Source organism: Furipterus horrens, unplaced genomic scaffold (assembly GCF_987537825.1).
Source record: "Furipterus horrens unplaced genomic scaffold, mFurHor1.1.pri manual_scaffold_2, whole genome shotgun sequence".
NCBI lineage: Eukaryota > Metazoa > Chordata > Mammalia > Chiroptera > Furipteridae > Furipterus > Furipterus horrens.
This window is the reverse complement of record NW_028327172.1, coordinates 106,206,320-106,226,100: the sequence shown is the minus strand read 5'-3', so window position 1 is coordinate 106,226,100 and position 19,781 is coordinate 106,206,320. Positions and strand designations below refer to the sequence as shown.

At 40.0% G+C, this 19,781-nt stretch overlaps 1 protein-coding gene across 4 annotated transcripts in view; it reads left to right on the top strand.

The window, feature by feature from the left end:
• Positions 1–19,463, top strand: part of FAM13A (family with sequence similarity 13 member A) — a 312,836-nt gene extending 293,373 nt beyond the window's left edge. For all 4 annotated transcript variants that reach the window (XM_090266299.1, XM_090266298.1, XM_090266297.1 and 1 more), the window contains 5 exons: positions 6,544–6,639; positions 8,127–8,210; positions 13,905–14,101; positions 14,668–14,769; positions 16,925–19,463. In XM_090266299.1, the coding sequence (XP_090122425.1) occupies positions 6,544–6,639; positions 8,127–8,210; positions 13,905–14,101; positions 14,668–14,769; positions 16,925–17,051 (606 nt within the window). In that variant the 3' untranslated portion in view covers positions 17,052–19,463. The remainder of the gene's footprint in view (positions 1–6,543; positions 6,640–8,126; positions 8,211–13,904; positions 14,102–14,667; positions 14,770–16,924) is intronic.
• The last annotated feature ends 318 nt before the right edge of the window (positions 19,464–19,781 follow it).

Here is a 19,781-nt window from a genome sequence, read left to right as displayed (position 1 = left end):
TTTAGTCACTCCTGACCCGCTTCAAGGGGCGAATGGTGGAGGGGGTATACACTGGTGCACAGAGCCCTGGAGTGAGGAGACTTCCCTAGGTCAGCCTCCATAAGCTGACACTGGCTCTAGGCATTCTTATCCCTAAAATGAATGTGCTTAACTAGAATATTCTGCCCTAAAATTCAGTCTCTGCAGTGCAGTTGCAACTAGTGTTTGTCCATAGAGAAGTTCCAGCTGCCACCCAGAATGAAAAGTGTGAGGAATCCAAAATATAGCTTTGCCTTTTCATAACATGGAGCATTTGAGGTAATTTATTATTCAACAAGCATTTATTGAATGTTTGTTGTTAGTCTGGGGAAAAACAGTAGCATGATAGGCTTCCGTCTTCCCTAAGCAACTTATAATCAAATACCCATGTCAGTTACTCTCAATAACCTATTCAGAATGTTAAGAACGCAATAAAACAAAATCTTAAGAGCAGGTCTAAAGAAGCATGATTTATGTTCACAGAAGGGTTTTTATATAGCCAAAAAAAAAAAAAGAAATAGTGCACTTCTTTTCCAGTTTCAGCATAGCTATATAATGGAGATAGTCTTTTCATCTAAAATAGGCTATTTTAAATAAAGAAGCTTCCAGGATAATGCACTAGGTTTGTGAGGGCAGGGATTCTGGGTTTTGTGAACCTAATCCTAAGCAAATAGCACAAGACCTGACCCAACATATGCCCAATAAACTGTCTGTAGAATGCCTCTTTCATGGTATTTTGGTTCTAAATTTTATCAGGGTTAAGTTTAAAAAGTAAGAAGCTGGGGCTGATGATGATTGATTTTGCTGGCCTGTCCCTGCAGTGGAAAAATACTGTTGCTTTGGGATATTGGTCATGTTTCAAGCCAAGTTTTGTTTTGGATTTTTAAAGGCATTGAACCAAATAGTAAATGCACTGGAGCTCACATATATTGTGAAACTTTGTCCTTCTGTACTGGAGTGTTCAGAACTTGTAGAGTTCGAACTGAACTTCTAACAGTAGGCTCCGAGCCTTGAGGTATCTCCTCACGACCACCAGACAGTCTCTAGGTGAAGGAGGCGGGACTTATGTGTTTTCCTTCTTTTCCTGGTATGGATTCATGTTGTGACATTGATGTGTGTTATCCTTCTTTTCATTGTATGGATTCATGTTGTGACATTGATAGACTCCTTTCAAGACTTCCTTGCCTGAGGCCCGGAGATCTCTCAGCTGTGTTCTAGACTTAACCTTAAGCCAGTTCAGGGGATTGTGGGCTGTGGTATGTGTGGCGCTGAGTTGGGCACAGATTCTCTCATTCTGACTGGACCGTGGCAATGTGCAGGCACGAGAATCAGCAGACCTAGATTTAGAACCCAGCTCTACTGAGACTAGCTCTGTGACTTTGGACTACTTAGGTAACTCTTCAGAGCCTCAGGGCTTTGCCTGTATATAGATGTCTGTTATAAGTTGTCCTGGAGACTAAATGACATTACAAAAACACACATTTACCTGTAGGATGTCCGACACTGAGGAAGTTGGACATAGTGGCTTTGCTGGGGGTAGAGGGAATTGCCATGTAAAGGATAGTTTTCACTCCCTTACAATTACATGTTCTGCTCTCTGTGGCCTACTTCTTAAATGATTGAATTGGGAGAAAGAATAACATTTTTAGCACTCTTATAATTAGGAATATAAAATATTAGATTTTGGCCCTGCCTTTCTATTACCCTTTCTTTCATCATTCTTTTTGGGTCAGATTCTACCATCTCATGGGTCAGGGAACAAATGCTTTGGGAAATTTGAATGTCATTTATTCATGGTCCCGGGTCAGGCTCTCTGCCTCTCTCTGGAACATGATACTGCAGCCTCAGAAAAAGCAGAGTTCATTTGATATCTGGTCAGTCTAAAAATCAGAGTGAACTTTTAATTCTCAGATCCATGGTGTTGCCATGGACCCTGGACTGTAAATAACATTTGGGCAACACTCTTCTTAAAAGAAAAATACATGTATTTCCAGTGCTAAACTGTCATTTCAAACCCCAGGTTTTTTTTTAGAAAAACAGGTGCTTGTAGTTTATGAATTTTTGCTGAATCTGCAGATTCTGATTTAAAAGGACACTAACTCCAAACACAGGCCAAACAATTATCTGCCAATTGTGTACATTTTTAAGAAGGCTGTTTGCTCTAATGGGGCACTGTACAGACAGACTCACATTTATCAAAACAAAAACACACTCTTTTATACACTGGCACATATTCCCTACTAATTATTATTAAAGTGAGTCCTTTTCAACATTTAACCCTTGAGTGGTTGTGTGGACGACAACAGTCATCCATGCAAAATAACTATGAAAAAATTGAATTAATAGAAGTTACTTAGATGATCATTAATAAACAATGTTTTAAAAATTTGTTCATTTAAATACCTACTTTTAAAGTAGATGACCAATGTCATCCACGAGACCTCTCACACTCCATTCAGAAGTGTGACCACTGCAGGATTAAGGATCTCATCAAGAGACGCTGCCACAGAGACATGCACAGCAGATAGCTGCAGCTCCCGGTGTTGCCTGCCTCAGAGACCAGAGACCACTGCTTGATGACTGGGGAGAGGGGAGAGAACAGGTTGCTTGCTCAGAGCTTCTGGGTTCTTGAGTCTCTTCCTCATGTGTATATTTTAATCTTATGTTTTAAAACCTTAGGAGCTAACATGATACTAAACATATCATGTTCAAATTTAAATGCAAATTCTAAAGCCATATATAAATAAATACTCTGGTTAACTGCTGTTTGAGATTATCTAACCTTTGTGCAATCAGCCTACTATCCTTACCTGATAATGAAGAGGAGAGAGTTGCCATTTTCCAACTCATGGGCCAAGAATGCAATAGTTATAAGAATCTATCTTATTTGTCTTCTCCTGCCAGCAGTTTTATGACTCAGAAATACCCATTCACTCATTCAAAGGCCTATTCTTAGTTAGTGGTGGAATCCTTGATGACTGATGACTCAAAAATAAGATTGTCAACCTCCAGACACTTTTCCCATGGTCTGCTTAGCATCCACCCGTCCATTTGTGACAGTTTAGCCAAGGCCCTGCTTTGTTTATCTAACTATTGGGTAGCTTTTGGCTCTGCTCACAAATCCAGCACTAACAATTGCAGATGGGAGAAAGCTATATTAACTTTTAGTGTTGAACAACCCTTTGGCTTAAGATATATAGTATAGAAATAATTCTGGTGTAATTTCAAGTAGTATTAATACTTTCCACATCTCAAACTTAAAGATCTTTGATATGATTGGTGTTTAGATATTTTTTTCAAAGACCAGTGTTAACTTTGGTGGAGCCATGATGAGTTTCAACTCTCCATAGTCAAAAATTGAATTAGATCATTTACAAGTGATTAGTTCCTACGAGTCATTAATTTAAAATATGAGCAATTCACAGATAATTTAACTGTCAGTGTCTTGAGCCAAGGAATTAAGCCAGTGATCTTCCTCATCTACTCCACCTAAAGATTTTGGTTTTGTAACAAAAATTTAGAAAGGAAGTTGGTTTCTGTTGAATATGCTATACCTGGCTGATTTTACCAACTAAGTCTTCTTCTACAAGCCAAGGATGTTTCTGCCAGCAACTAGGTATAGGAGGCTAGTCCACAATGGGAAAATGCTAGCTCCTTCTCGTTTTTTTTTTAATTTGCAGTATGTCTTTTGGCCACTAAACCAACCTTCTACCGTTTATCTTGCACATTAGGTTGCACCACATGTCATGTGCTGACAATTAAGATGTGCCTTAACCTTATCTGCAACACATTTAATGGATGCATCTTGTTTTGAAAAAACGGTTCCCTGTGGTGCAGTCCTAAATTCTGCCATCCTACATGTGAAATTGTACTAGTTACTGCATTTCTGTTCTTCACGTATTTGTAGATGTTGTTTAACTTTCCTTGATGGATAACATAAGTACAGAAAAGAGCCCAGATTATAAATATATGTCTTGATGAACTTCCATGAAGTAAACAAATCCAGGTAATCAGCATCCAGATCAAGAAAAAAAAAAAATGATACGAACCCCCCTCAGGTCCCCTTCCCGTCCTTAGCAAAACCTCCCGGCCCACCAGGGAAAACCATTGTCTTGACTTTTAACACTGTAGACTGGATTTGCTTATTTTTGAACTTTATATAAGTAGAATCTTACAAATATGGGGTTTTTTGGTTTATTTTACTCAGCTTTATCTTTGTGAGATTAACCCAAGATGTTGCATATAGCTGTGGCTCATTCATTCACATTGCTGTGTGGTATTCAATTTTGGGAACATACCTTGTCCATTCCCCTGTTGTTGGGCATATGGATGGTTTCCAGTTTGGGGTTACATTAAATACTGCTGCTTTGAACATTCTTATATGTGTCTTTCGGTGAATTTACAGCCATGTTTGTTTGCTATACACTTAGAATGGAATTGGGACCTATGTGCGGCTTCAGTAGACACTGCCTAGTCGTCTCCCAAAGTGGTCCACCCCCTCAGCAGTGCAAGTTCCCATTGTCCAGCGTTCTCTCTGGTGCTTGACACTGTCTTTTCATTTCAACCACTTCAGTAGGTGTATGGTAGTAACACCTGTCATTGGATCCTCAGGTTTTTTTATAGAAAATAATTTCCAAGTTTCCTTTTACTTTTGACAGTCATTTTTTAATGAAACAATGATTTTAAAACTCCTTTTGCTATGGTAGAAGCAAGAAAATGCCATCCTCCACTTAATACTGTGATAGTAGGAAGAGATAGAAATAATGGCTGATGGTAAAAAATAAACCCATAAAATGTATTGCATTCTGAAAGGATCCTATACTAGCTTGTGAAGTTTATCCAGAGTTCACTTATTGTTGATCACTTTGAGAAACGCAAATAAGAAAGGCAACAAAGGATAATTCACTTATGCATAATCCAGAGTTGTCCTCAAAGCTGAAGGCCCAAAGGCCCATAAAATAAATGGTCAAAGGTAATATTACTTGACCTTCCTTACCTCTGTAACTCTTGACTTATTATGTGTGCAATGGAAATAAAATGCCAAGACAAACAGCAACCTTCCAACAAAGATACTTCATCTCATTCACCATTTAAGTAAACAGGGTAAATGCATGCATAGTCATGAATTAGGCGTACCAATTATGTTTGAAATATTTGTTCACTCATTTTGCAGATATTTATTAAATACTTCTGTTATGTCAGGCACTAAGTAGTTGCCAGGGACACAAAAGCACAACCTCCTGCTTTTAAAGGGGCATATAGTCTAAAGAGGAGGCAGATATGTAAGCAAGTAGTTACTATAGAGTATAAAAATGTATCTTCCATTGGAGCTTCTATAACAGAACACCACAGAACTGGGTGGCTCATACATGACAGAAATTTATTTCTCAGACTTTGGAGGCTGGGAAGTCCATGATCAAAGTGTCAGCTGATGCAGTATCTGGTGAGGGCCTCCTTCCAGGTTCCTAGACGGTTATCTTCTTGCTGTCCTAACCTGGCAGAAGGGGTAAGAGAGCACTAAGGGTATTTTGTATAAGGACACAAATCCCATTCATGGGATTCCCCCCTCATGACCTAATCACCTCTCAAAGACCCCACCTATAAATACCATTCCAATGGAAGTTAGATTTCAACATAAGAATTTTGAGTGGCACACATTCAATCTATAGCAAAGCATAGGTAAAATTATAAAATATGCACAGGTTGCAGTAGGTGACCCAAAGAAGAGAATGAGCAGGTCTTGCAGAATGGGAGATATTGGGAAAAAGCTGAAATGGGGAGGTAGCTCTTGATCTGGAATTTGTCAAACCAGAGCTGTTCCAGGGCAGAGGGAACTAGACGAGGAGGTGTGAGAGACAGCCTGGTCTGTCTGGAGCTTGCAGTCTGATGGGGCGGAGGAGAAGCAGCCGATGATGAGAACTTTAAACACCATATCAAACGCTATCCCAGGGAGCTGGGCCTGATTCCTCCCAACTGCACAGAGACTCAGGCCTTTAAACGTGGTTAAGCACTATGCCAGATTTGAGGTATACAGAAATGAATTGATCCCTATATTCTATCAGCAGGTATTCCTTGAATACCTATTGTTTGCCAGAATCTTCCCCTTAAAAACAAAACAATTTCATGGAGGAGACAGATGCGTGAAAAAATTTTTTATTACAAAACTACATGATACGTGTTACTGTATACTAGGAATGCATGCTTTCTTCTTTCTTAGACTTAGAAATAGTCAATTGTCTGGGAATGTTGAACCTCAAAGGATTTTAAGCAGGGAACTAGTAATGATCATAGTTTTGATCTAAAGAATGCAATACAGCTAATGGAGTGATTTCCAGAGTGATCTACAGCTAAAGTAGATATTTGAAACATCGACTGAATAAAGTTGTTAGTTTAAATAAATTATATGAGAATAATGAGACTTCATTTGAATCATCTATACTTTCTCTAGGACCAGAGCATGCTGGGACAGCTGGTAACCTGACCACCAGAAGCAGGCTTCTCAGCTCTCTTGTTCTTGCTTTTCAGGTAACTAAAAATGAACGTCAGGTTATGAAGCCACTGTATGACAGGTACCGGCTGGTCAAACAGATCCTGTCCCGAGCCAACACCATACCCATCATTGTGAGTTCACCACCTTTCTCTTGTTAATTACATGGTTGAATGGTCCCTGGTTAGTAATGGGGCCCTAGCCTGCTTTACTAGTTGAAGGTACCATTACTGTCTATGGGGCATAATCTTGAGGAATGAAGAATTTGCCAGAGACTTCTGGGGCTACATTCATCAAAAGTGAGCAAACCTGAAGCTGATAGGATGTTTTTTCTTTTGGGAGTCATGGTTGGCCATATTCATCTACCTGACATGTGCTGGGCTGACCCCTCACCCTCTCCTCAGAGACAGCACCAGGGAGACGGGGCTGTGCTTCTTCTCCAGGCCTCCACACCAAAGAGTGCCTCTGGTCCCCAGGGCCTCTGTTAGCGGCCTTCTGTCCTCCTCCAAGCCGGGATAAGTTCTTTGGGATTCATATCCAGGGGGAAATCCGCGAAGGAGCTCCTGGGAGCAGGACTTCTCTTTCTGGAGGATGTAAAGATGTGGAAGGTGGAAAGGGAGGGAGGCTACTGATGATGGTTAAGGTGCTCTCAGAGGCAACCATCCTTGGACTTAACCACTTTTGGCCTCTTAGTTTTTATTTTGTCAAGAGCAGGGAGCAGCAACGTGCCCTCAGCTCTGGGAAGGCCTTTCAGGATGGCCAGCTTGCACTCCCCACTCCCTCCCGGGCCCTGTGAGTGCAGTGTGAATTCTGGCCCAGCTCCTGGGGACCAAGTGCCTCTGTCTCATCTCCAGGGACCTGAAGGCTTCCTCTGCTGGCTGTAGGCTTTTTAGTAAGCAGAGACAGCCTCCCGGACTTGTTGTTGAAATGCATATTTGTATAAGTGGTGGTTCTTCTGTTCCTGCTTTAAACCTCCTTGTTTATTTCTAGGCCTGAGCTGTCTTTAAATGTCTTTTCACAGTGTATTGTTCATGTGAATGAGGGAGGGTCCCGAGACCTCGGGCAGGTGTGTTGGAAGAAAACTCCTTTCCTAGAAATATCCTGCAGAGTAAATTAGTAACTAAGCAATACAAGGTTTAAATCTAAGGAATTATTTTCATTTTTCAGTTAGAAACACTTAATGTCCCTCAACGGGGTGAGTAGACAAACAGGGAAGTCAGAGACCTGTGCATCACTTGATGAGCTGCCGTTGCTGTAGTTCAGGCTTATCAGTGTCCCGGTGTTCCTGTAGTGACCGTGATGGGGGTGGAAAGAAGGTGGGAAGCAGGTTTCTCCTCAGGTCTTTTCCTGCGTGGTTGGTGAAGGTGCCTGTGTACTCCTCTTGCTCTCCTGTGAGCTCCTTCCTTTGAGGCGGGGGAGGAGGGAGGCTCTGAAGTAAAGGAGCAACTTGAAAAGAACTTCCGTGGGTCCATGCTAGTTTTCCTGGGGATATTTGATGGGAAGGGGGTAGAGTGTATCACTGAAAGGCAGTAATAAATACTGGTGAGGCAGAGGAGGCAGAGAGCTGGCGGGATAGGGGAAGGGGTTCACAATGTAACCTGCTTGTTAACACCTTTCACAGGGTTCCCCCTCCAGCAAGCAGAGAAGCCCTTTGCTGCAGCCAATTATCGAGGGTGAAACTGCTTCCTTCTTCAAGGAGATAAAGGTGAAGACCTCCAGCTGCTAACCTCTTGCTAAGTCTCTCCAGTTCCCTCCTTTTCTCTGAATGGAAGAGGCTACGATGGGGCACTTCAGGGATGGCTTCTGGTAGCATTCCCTAAAAACCTGCACATAGCCAACTTTGAGCAATCCCTTTGTATTTATATTCCGTATTAGCTGATTTCCTTACTCTCATTTAATTTCCCTGCTTTTTTATTGATGTTTGGTTTGTTGTTGTTTTCAAGGATGATTCTTTCCACAGAGTTGGGGTTTTTTGTTTGTTTGTTTTGGGGTTTTTTTTCCCCTATTTGGAGAATCCTTTTTTCTATATTTCAAAGTTTTATTAAATAGCTCATTACATAACTTTTTAAAAATCTCATTTACTGAGTTTATAGAAAAACCAACATTAACAAAAGCAATATGAAAACCCACAATAAAAAAATTATCATTTTTATGGACGTATCATAGTTGTCTTTGACAGATCTGCTGGTTCTCCCTTCCTCTTCCCTTTCCCCTGCACCTTTGGTCCTCAGGACTGATTTTATAATCTCCTCTTGATCAGCGAATGTAATGCTATGATGGGTAGTCACTAGATCAGAGGCTCAGACTTCTTTCCCAAGTAATTGTGGACTTTATACAAATAATCCTTGTTCTCAGTGGCTACTTCTGCCAGAATGGGAGGTATCTGTGCCCACAGATTTGTGCATCTCTGTGGGGACCTAATTGGCCTGGACTGGCATCAACCTCTTTCACGTTTTTGTTTTTAGACAACTGGTCAAACTGGACGGCCTTATGCAGGGCTCTAGAGATGAAAGGTCAACATCAATCTTTTTTAAAAATCAGCAATTGTTTAAGTTGGAAGGGTGAATAAAACCCAAAGCTGAAGTGAGTTTTAAGAGTTTCACTTGTCCTATTTCTGTGAGTTTCAAGCCTGGGGAGGTCGTTTATTTACTGTAGCTAGGAACGATTATTTCAGAATATGGGGCCTCGTTCCCACAAAGGAATGCCGGTTGAGAACGGCTTCATTTTCTTGCCTAATTCTCACTATAACTGAGGTAAGTAACATACCAGAAGCTACAAAGCTTCTCTTACATTTACTTTATTCCTTTTCTTATTTCTCAAGGGTCTTATATACTTTACACACCTAATTTTAAGGTTTTAGGCAATGATTGTGCTCACTATTCATAGTATTCTAAATAGAATTTGATGAAAATGCTCTAAATGTGAAATTTAGGTGACTATGCTATATTGTATCTTAAAAATTAGAGCTGTTATCTTACAATAAGACTTAATGAAAGAAGATTCATTTTGTCTAGCTGGTAATTTCACAGAAGAATCATCATCATCATCGGCAGCCGTCCGTCTCGAGAGACGATGGTGTAGCTTCTTAAGAGTCTATCTGCACCGCCGAGAATGGCTGTGCAGTCCGACTCGGGAGTGACACGGTATCTGTCTCCTCCCGTGTTAAATCGACATCTTGCGATGACGCTGGAGTATCCTCTCCAGTGAAGCTGAAGCTACAGAGCCTGGGCAGGGTGATATGGAGGGTCTGCTGCCCATGCCCGTCCGTCTCGAGAGACGATGGTGTAGCTTCTTAAGAGTCTATCTGCACAGAAGAATAAAATCATTGTAATTGAAAAAATGTGGACAGTTGTATGTATGAAAATTAACATATTTCTCTTAGAATCATGCACTAGAATTCTTATTAGATAAAAATGTTAACACATCCAAAATATGACACTTAATAATTGCCTCATGAAACAAATGGAAGACATACTGATAATGATGCTCTTTTAAAAAGAAGACATTCCTCGGAATGTTATCATCTAGCTTAGTTTATTTCTTTCACAAGTATATTCTGGCCATTGCTCTTCTACTACCCCACTTGGTGGTCAGAATTTCAGGTAATTTTGCAGTGATTACATTGCTTTTTTAAATAGTGCTGTCTTTTAGTTCATTTTGTTGCAATTGGCTATACTTATTAGCGTGTAGTTGGATTGTACTTAATTCTTGGCGATTCTGATACAATTTAGAATTTGGTATGTATACAGATAAGAAGATTGTATCTAAGTGTGTTTTGTTTTGTTTTTTAAACCATCCCTAGTTTTAAATGTTTCTGGGAGGAAACCAGCTGTGTATGAAGTAAAGCCAGCTCAAGTTCTGAGGCCTTAAATCTTCCAGGCCAGAAATCCTAGAGGTTGTCTAGTCTGCTCTCCAATCCAACATAAAAATTTCCTCTAAAACTTCACTGACAGAAGAGAGACACTGTCCCTAAGAAAAGAATCCACCTTTAAGCTTGACAACTTTACAGCATTAAAATAAAATACAGTATAATTATGTAATATGTAATTGTAGAATGTGTAAGTTTGATATCTTAAAATTAATGAGCATCTTTAAAAATTATATTCATAGTTATTATTAATGTATTACTTTCTGCTTAATATGCTTAGTTTTGTCCTCAAAAATGACATGGAATAAGCACACTGCCTCTTGCCTGAGAGTACTTTGTATATTTACAGTCACCTGACCTGCCTACTCGCACCCACACATTGTGAAACTTTTTTCTCCAGGTTCTTACTATTTTTCATATGCTATGGGTTCCAGACCATCCAGCAGTCTAGTGGCTCTGCTCTATACGTACACACCAATTCATTTATACCCTCCTTAAAAACATACCCAGAACAATCCACTATTCTAGATGTGGTTTAACCAGCGAGGCAGAGGATCCAGGACTAGTCCCGACTGCAATCTGGATGAGTGAGGATCTCTCAATTGTGCAAGTCTGTGATGACGTGACTGTCTATGTGGTGTGAGTTTCAGTTTGGGGCCAGATAACTCTTTGTTGTGGCCTCTGCTCACTAGATGCCAGCAGTGCACTTCAAACCCGCTCCCCAGCTGTGCGCACCAAAAACATCTCCAGACGTTTCCAAAGGTCCCCTAAGGGGCTGGCTTGCCCGAGCCGAGAAGCACAGATTGTGGCCCTGTCTCAGTGTTGATTTATGCAACCCCCGGCTTCCTTTCCCATGGATTGCGTATTGTCTGTGTGTCCAGCCTTTTTTTCCCTCTGAGCTAATTATAGGACCTTGCATTTTTCCAATTAGTTACTTTTTGTACTTCAAGTCCAGTCTTATGAAAGAGAGTTAGTCTAGAGTTTGTATTTCAACATACCAGGTATCCCCACCCACTTTGTATTACATACATGTTTTGTAAATATGCCTTTTGTGTCTGTACCTAAGTGATTAATAAATAATGAGTAAGGCAGAGTCAGCTAAAAAGCCTGCTACAGGCTTTTCTCCAGAGCCACACCACCACCCCATCATTCTGCACAGATTTTCACAACCAGCTACCTTAGATCAGCTCACCTCATTCTTTATTGAAATCCAGATATTATGCCAATCCTGTCAAACAAGCGGAAATGGTTAGCTTCCATGATTTGTTTTTAAGGAGCCAGTGCTAATCACTATTGATCACTGTTTCTTTATCAATTGTTGCTACTATCTATGGATTGATTACCTTTAGAATCCACCCAATATTCACAGCAACTTGATGGTCTTATAATCTGAAGATCTATTCTGCTATTTCTTTTTTTCCTATGATTTTCACAGCTTACCGAAAATAGTTTTTTAACCTTCATCTCAAAAAACATTGAGTTATCACTATATGCAAAACACATTCTCACATTTTCAAGTTCTCTCAGGACCCTAGAATATAATTGATAAGGCCTACGCACCTGACTTCCTTTCTTATGTGTCTCGAGCTCTTAAACTCTCTTAAGAGTAGTTTGTATTTCTCTTTTAAATCTAAGTTACTAGACTGTTTAACAGACATTTATTGAACACCTACCATACGTGGGCATTGGCCGAGCTTTGGGGACAGCAGTGTACAAATAAGTCCAAATCCCTGTCTCCGTGGAGTTCACGGTGGGTCAGGTGCTTCAACCTGGTCTCCCTCACCCAGGGAAGGGAACAGGGATCAGCATGTTGAGCCGCACTGCCTGTGTGCCAGTTATACCTATCAGGCACTCAACAAACTTTATCTCAATTAAATCTTATAAAATCTACATAGGTGGCCCTGGCTGGTGTGACTCGGTTGTTTGGCGCGTCATCCTGTAAACCGAAGGGTCACAGGTTCAGTTCCCAGTCAGGGCACATGCCTGGGCTGTGGGTTCAGTCCCTGGTCCGGGCGTGTATGAGAGACGGTTGATCTTTCTCTCACACATTGATGTTTCTCTCTCTCTCTTTCTCCCTCCCTTGCCCTTTCTAAGCATGTTCTCAGGTGAGGATAAAAAATAAAATAAATAAAAACTACATAGGTAGGAATTGTTATTTCCTCTTACACAAAAGAAACTTTAAATGACTAATTTAAATGTCACCTTTACTCTGTTAATTTTAAAATGTTTTAATACTTTAAATTTAAAAAAATTAATAATGAGACATTTATTTCCATGGACCAAGCAAAGAGATTAAAGATCTGAAGTTACTCTGGAGAGAATGTGGAAAAGCCCCCTAGTTTTTGCCAATGTTGCTGTCATAACAATACTTTCATTATAGTTGTTTTGTTTTGTTTTTTCAGTTTATTTGTTTATTTGCATTATTTCTCTTCAGAGTCATTATTAGGAGCACGCCAACCTTCATGGTAAGAAAATCCACTGCAGGCAGGGTGTGCATCTCGTACTTGCCCCAGTGGTGACCGCTCCTGCCTCCTGAGCTTAACCCGCTGCTGGGCACCGACCCCGCTGGTGCAGCTAGAACAATTGCTGTTGTACTTCGTGCGTTCGTGGAGCTGTGCCTCTGACCGAGTTTTCATTTCTCAGGGTATTAGAATATCCTCTCCTGGTCTGGCTGTACATTTTGGCAGTAAATTACTTCTTTTAAAACCTTTCTTTCACTATGTCATATATCTGAAACTAATACAAAATAATATTGAATGTAAACTGTAGTTTTTAATTTTAAAAGATTTTTAATCTTTCTTTCAGACTCTGATATTATTTCTTTCTTACCTACATAGCTTTAAATTGACACTTAGAAACACTAATTTGACTTTATTGGTTTTCTAATTGCTTTAGCATCAAGCCAGAGAATAGGATATTTTTCTTAGAATCTTGGAAGTTAAAAAATACAGTCATGGCCCTTATGGGAAGATAAATGTTTTGATCTTCTCAAAAGTTTCCTTAGATTTTGTGTATCAGGCAACCACAAAATATTTTATAATCTCAATTCTTAAATAGAAAGGCTGCATTGTTTGATTTCTGAGAATGTTCATAGCTTAATAAAAAATATTTCTGAGATATGCAAGTCATGGAAGCCTGAAAACACTGATTGCTGGTGGTGGATTTTGTTCTGTACTGTCACAGAGCTGGGAGTTTTTAGATTCTTTTGCTTCATTTGGTTGAGGGTATAAATTATGATAGTTGCTCCTTCCTACCCTCAGCCTTAACAAATGTTAATTGTGATGTACACTGATTTTTGATATTTTTTCCCTATAGAGCAGCTGTGTATAGTTTGTGTTATTTATTGTATATTTATTGTTTTATTGTATATATAGGTGTTTAATAATATATAAGGTACTTAAATATTGCTAAACATAGATGTAGAAGAAACTGTATGGTATCTGGACAACTAAAAGATTGTTAAGTGATACTTGCAATGAAAGTACCAGAAACGGTAACCAGATTTTGGCTGGGATCGCTGTGTATCTCCAGGAGGAAGAGGAGGGTTCAGAAGATGACAGCAACACAAAGGCGGACGTTGCAGTCACTCTGAAAACTGATTTCAGTGCCCGTTGCTTTCTCGACCAATTTGAAGATGATGCTGATGGGTTTATTTCCCCGATGGATGATAAAATACCGTCAAAAGGCAGTCAGGACACCGGGCTTTCAAATCTGCATGCTGCTTCAGTGTATGTCGTCTTGGTGATGGTGTTAAAATACTTGGGTGAAAATAACTTTCCTAAATATTATTTTAGTCTTTGTACTTACATTGGCTGACAGAACACAAGTGACTTACCTAGGGTGCATCTGTGTGGATAAGCAGTACTTTTTTTTTAACTTCTGGGTCAGTTTTTTTATATCCTGTGTTACTTGAGGGAGCGTCTGAGATCTTACTTAAACAATCAGGCGGTCTCTGTAATTGGCATTGTGTCATTCTGTACTCCTTGGCTCATCATTTAACACTGAGCACAGATGTCATCTCCTTCAAATGAAAATATGACAAGCACCATGGGATTTCACAAACCCAGAGAATTCAGTAGAGCAGGAGCCTTGCAGGAGGCCTTGAAGCCATAGCTGGTGTCAGTATTTCAGGGGCTAGAAAACACCCACTTCCGCTGACCCTCAATTCCCGCAACAGGTTTTGCATTGACGTTCTTTTCCCGTGTCCACAACCCCTATCACATTGTACATGAATTATATTTATGACCATTTAGATTTAACTCAATTTTCTTGACTTTTTTTTTCCCCCTCTTAGACCAGAACTCTTGGAACACCTTCAAGAAATGAGAGAAGAAAAGAAAAGGATTCGGAAGAAACTTCGTGATTTCGAAGACACTTTCTTCAGACAAAATGGAAGGTAGTGCATGTGCTTTCCTGCCCTCTCCCCCTCTGCACACACCCTATTTCTTTTCTGTCAGATCTGTTTGGTGCTTCCCGAGGGGAAACTGCCATGCATCCTCCCTGTAAGCAAGTCCTGGCATGTGGGCCCAGGGCTCCTCTGAGGCTGTCTGTGACCTGGTGAGGCTCGTGTGGTCCTGTAGGACGTAGTACTTCGTGGGCAGTATCCAAGGCCAGTGCAGATTGAACTAACATTTATAAAACTAACCTGTCACATTAAATTGTAATCTCAAATGAGCAGCTTGAAGCTAAGTTTCCAGTCGATAGCACTGGTTTGTTTTTTTGTACTTTGTCTTAAGAAACTAGAAGGAGAAATTTTTTAAAAAGGAAGACTAAGTCTTGCTGGCTTTAAAGCACGTTTTAAAAGCAAAGATGATAGTGGTTAAGTGTGAATGAAAAATATACAAGAAGCAGTAAATCTACCTGCTAACAGGGTAGTTTTCTCCAGTGAGTTCTAAGGCACAGTGGAGTCCTTATGTAACACCATGCTGAGAAATAGTCTTCCCTGTTTGCAAGTGACAGCACAAGGAGTGTCTGGCTCAGGCCACAGCAGGAGGCAAGGACAGGGCGGGGAACAGACTTGAATCTCTTACACTGGAGTTAAGTTTTACCATTTTCAATTGATTTTCTTTTAATCCGAATTATCTAAACAGTGTAAATATAGTTTCTCCTTAAGTCCCCTCTCAAAAGTGTTGGGGAATAAAAGGACCATAAAAATTAACTTTGGCATTTAGAATGTGTTGTACTCCAGTTTATTTCAATTAATGTATACATTTATTTTTAGGATCTCTGGTTTGGATTTGTCCTGTAATGACATTCTCAAGATTTATAAATTTCAGACCTAAATATTTGCTTTTCTTTCTTCATGTGTTATAAGATATTTAGAAAATATAGCTAGGCAGATAAAATAAATCATACCCAAAATAATCTAATACCCAAAGACAAACCAGGACTAATGTTTTGATTCCAAACTTCTTTCTAGGCATAGTTTTGGATTGTCTGTTTAGCTTTTTTTCCATATAATTATAGCCACATTATGTACAGGTATCCTATACATAAGGAACTATATATAATTCTGTAAACTTCACAAATATTCAGAAAGTATAATTGATGGGAACTAATAATCACCTTAGAAGTTTAAAATGTGAGGAGAGTGAAGCCCCTCAGAGGGCATGGCTAGGGCTTCTCCTTCCGCCCTGTACTCTTCACTGTCCTGTGCCAAGAAGCCATCTGGAATCATTTCCTTGAAAAAGGCAGGCAAGAATAAGTAAGTTGTTTTTTTTTAGTTTAGTTAACAAAACAAGGCTGTGCTATTGCGTTTCCCATGTTCGTTCTTTAATAATAAGAAAAGGAAGCCTGGTGTTTGAATGTTAACACATGCGTTTCCAAGTGTACTATGAGGCAGGATGGTGCTGCCTGATGACGGGGCAGCACTCTGCAGGGGACCGATGTGCAGCCATCTTCAGCCTGCGTAGAGCATGGGGGACCGGCCCACACCGATGTCATCCTGATGGTTATATTACGTCATGGAGACAGATCCACTTAGCACAATGCTTGGCCTATAATAAGCTCTCAATTAATACTCATGCATATAAAAAGAATGCATATAAAATTACCCAGTAAACTATAAAGGCTTATTAGTATTATATGACTCAATTGTTGAATTCTAAAACTAATTTTATAATAACTTTTTTTAACTATAAATTATGTTGTACTTATTGCTAAATAGAAATTTAATTGTTCATTAGATAAAATATATAAATTGAGACAGCATTAAGTATAGGTAAAGGATTTCAGTGTATGGAAACTCTTAATGTGAATTCACACACACCAGCAGCAGAGAGAGGAAATTTCTCCATTTCTTAGTCTTTCATATCATTCTACAAGATACCAGATTACTATCAAAACTCGGTCACAGTGCCTTTGAGGGAAAGCTGTCCTTCACTGCTTGTCTAAATCCAGCTTCAGTCTTACTGCCAAGTGACCCTTGGCCAAATTGATTCTACAGGTTGATAAGCTGTAAACTTTCCACATGCTGAGAATTCACCTGCTGAACAGTATCCTCTAGGAGGCAGCAAATGATCCTCCGTCCTCTCTCCCTTTGTTTCCATTAGAAATGTCCAGAAGGAAGACCGCACTCCTATGGCTGGAGAGTACAATGAATACAAGCACATAAAGGCGAAACTAAGGCTCTTGGAGGTGCTCATCAGCAAGAGAGACGCTGATTCCAAGTCCATGTGAGGGGCAGCGCAGCTCAAGTGGCTGCCTCCCCTGGTGTGTAGCAGCTCTGCAGAAACTGGAAAGCAACCTTAGAACTGGACCTGCAAAGCATGTAGCCCTTTTGCCTCCAGGCCTTTGGAAGCGGCTCTAGATTGAAGAAGGCAACTTGTCCTGACCTAAGAATTTTGTAAGGAAAGTCAAGATTCCTGCGCTCATGTGCACATGCAGACTCTAGCGGAAGCTTTACTAACAACACTAGCAATGAGGAATCACTACATTGAGACACTTGTCTACAGAGAATACACACTGTTCTTCCCTGGATAACTGAGAAACAGGAGACCATTCTCAGTCTAAAGTGAGGTGAAAGCCAGCCTGGGACTTCCCAGAGAAACTTGCTGTGCAGGTCACTGTTCTCTTTGGACCCTGTAAAGTGGCAACGTGCACCAGAGCCCTGCTTGCTGCCTCGCCCGTTCCTGTGCCCTTTTCACGGGACTGCACCTTCCCCCAATCATGTGAATTGTCTCCCTGCCAGCTCTCAGGTAGACGAAGCTGTGTCTGCCTGGAATGGCAATCCACACATCTGTTTGACAGTGTGTTTCTTTAAGACTTCCTCAGCCAACAGAGAATTGTGATCCCTGTAGGACTGGGTCCTCTACAGAGGACAGAGGGAATATAGCAGGAGCTATATTAGTACTGATTTTTAAATCAGGTAACAGGGTGAAGAGCCTAGAGAAATCTTTTCCAAACATTGACTGCACTTTATTAGTCTCAGATTTTAACATCAGACACAAGTGAGGCCAGTATGCTTCGGCAACCTGTTTGGGGCTCGGTTTCACTTTGGCACTAGCCAAACATAAAGGGCCTCGCTTAATTCTTAGTCAAGTGTAGAGGGGCTGCGGAGATAGAGAGAGAACCTGTGTTCTCAGCCATCTGAGGACTTACCAGAGTTTTAATTTTTTTTCTAAGTAAACCTGCACTCAAATGCCCTCACTGAGGGGTAAATGTAGCCCTTGGAGCTCAGCCCAAGGCAGAATCTAAATCATACTATTTTCAAGGTTGCGTCTAAGGAGAACAAATAATGTCGTGTAGCCAATTATGATTATAATTTTTTTCAGAGACTACGTCACACAGCTGTCTATATTAGACATTTTGAAGGGACTAGGGAATTTTAAGACTCCAAATCATTCATCTCTTCAGTGTGCTGACGTCACTTTGTGATTTGTTGTTAGTTTTTAACTTTTTATGTCTGCACTGGGGAAAGTGGGTTCCCACTCTGCCTATCTGTCCCAGGTCTGCCTTGTGCTTTGTGAGGTCCATCAGGGTTTCTACATACCAACCACTCGTTGCCAGGAGAAGGCGATTCGGCAGCTCTGCTTTTTGAAGACAATGTTGCAGATAGAACAGGATGCCCACCTCTATGCTGTACCATGAGAAGGAAAACAAAATTCTGCTTTCCAGTCGTCAGTTTCAAAAATGGGTTCTTGAGAAACTGGTCAAATTGTAATTATAGCAGCATTTCCACTGCTCAAGTGAGGGGGCAGCTCTGCTGGTTGGGAGTGGGAGAAAAAGAACACCTTTAAGTTTGCTCCTAAAAAATATTTATATAGAAGCATGAGCAATGTGCTGAAAGTGCCCTGGTTTAATCTACACACCTATAGATGGTACCTAATCCTACAAATTTAAATGTATATAAAAATATAGTTTGGTATTCTCTGCTCTACTGTTTACATTGCAGACTGCTATAATTTCAAGGAGTTATAAAAAAAATGATGCACTTTAGGACATTTTCTATTTTTGAAATCTGAACATTAATCATTCATATGACCAAAAATTGTATTTTTTAAAATAAGTACATGTCTAGTCTGTTCTTTGTAATTATTCTCTTAAATAAGCTATGATATAATCAAATCAGTACCAGTTAACTTTAAAATGCACATCTGTTTAAGAGTATTACTTTGAAAATGCTAACATGCTACAAAGTTTTAAAAAAGGAAAAGCTATATAAATGAGAAGCTTCTAAATGTTTTGAAATCTATTGTTTCTGCCAACAGTAAATTAAGTAAAACTCTTATTCAGGAAATCCCATTCAAATTTGTATGATTCAATAAAAGGATACACCAAGTTATAGTAAAATAAATTGTGTATGGAACATTGTGTTTTCCTTTGGAATTTCTAATAATCTATATACTTTGGAGACTGGCACCCAGATTAAGGTGGAGGGAAGCCCTATTTACACTGGATCCTCCCTGCAGACCTGTGAGTAGGCTCTGACTGCCAGAAATGCTCGGAGAATTTGTTTCCACAGCAACCATTCCAGCAGCGCAAGGTCTCCAGGCCCTGGAGGCAGCCTCTTAATTGGCTTCACACAGAATGCTCTGGACTGTGGTTTTTTTTCTTTGCTCTCTTGGGAATGTGTCTGTGTTTATTACCACATGCCAACAAAATACATGTCAAGAGTTATTTAATAACAATAAGTAAAGGTAAAGCATGAATAAACTTGATTGTATAGTTGTAAGAATTAGAGATAGAAGAGGCTTATGATTTTCACAAGCATTTGCTTTTATTGTGCTTAGTCTGGAATAAACGTTGAAATAGATGTTTATATGAAGTATGGTATAATTACTGCATTTCATCTTTGAAGCATTTGGTTCAGGTTTCACTTTTCAGTCATGAATGCACAAGGTTTGGTGTGAAGGGCCTGCTGAGTGGTTTTCAAGACAGCCGACGTTGTCTAGAGCCGTGAGAAAGCCG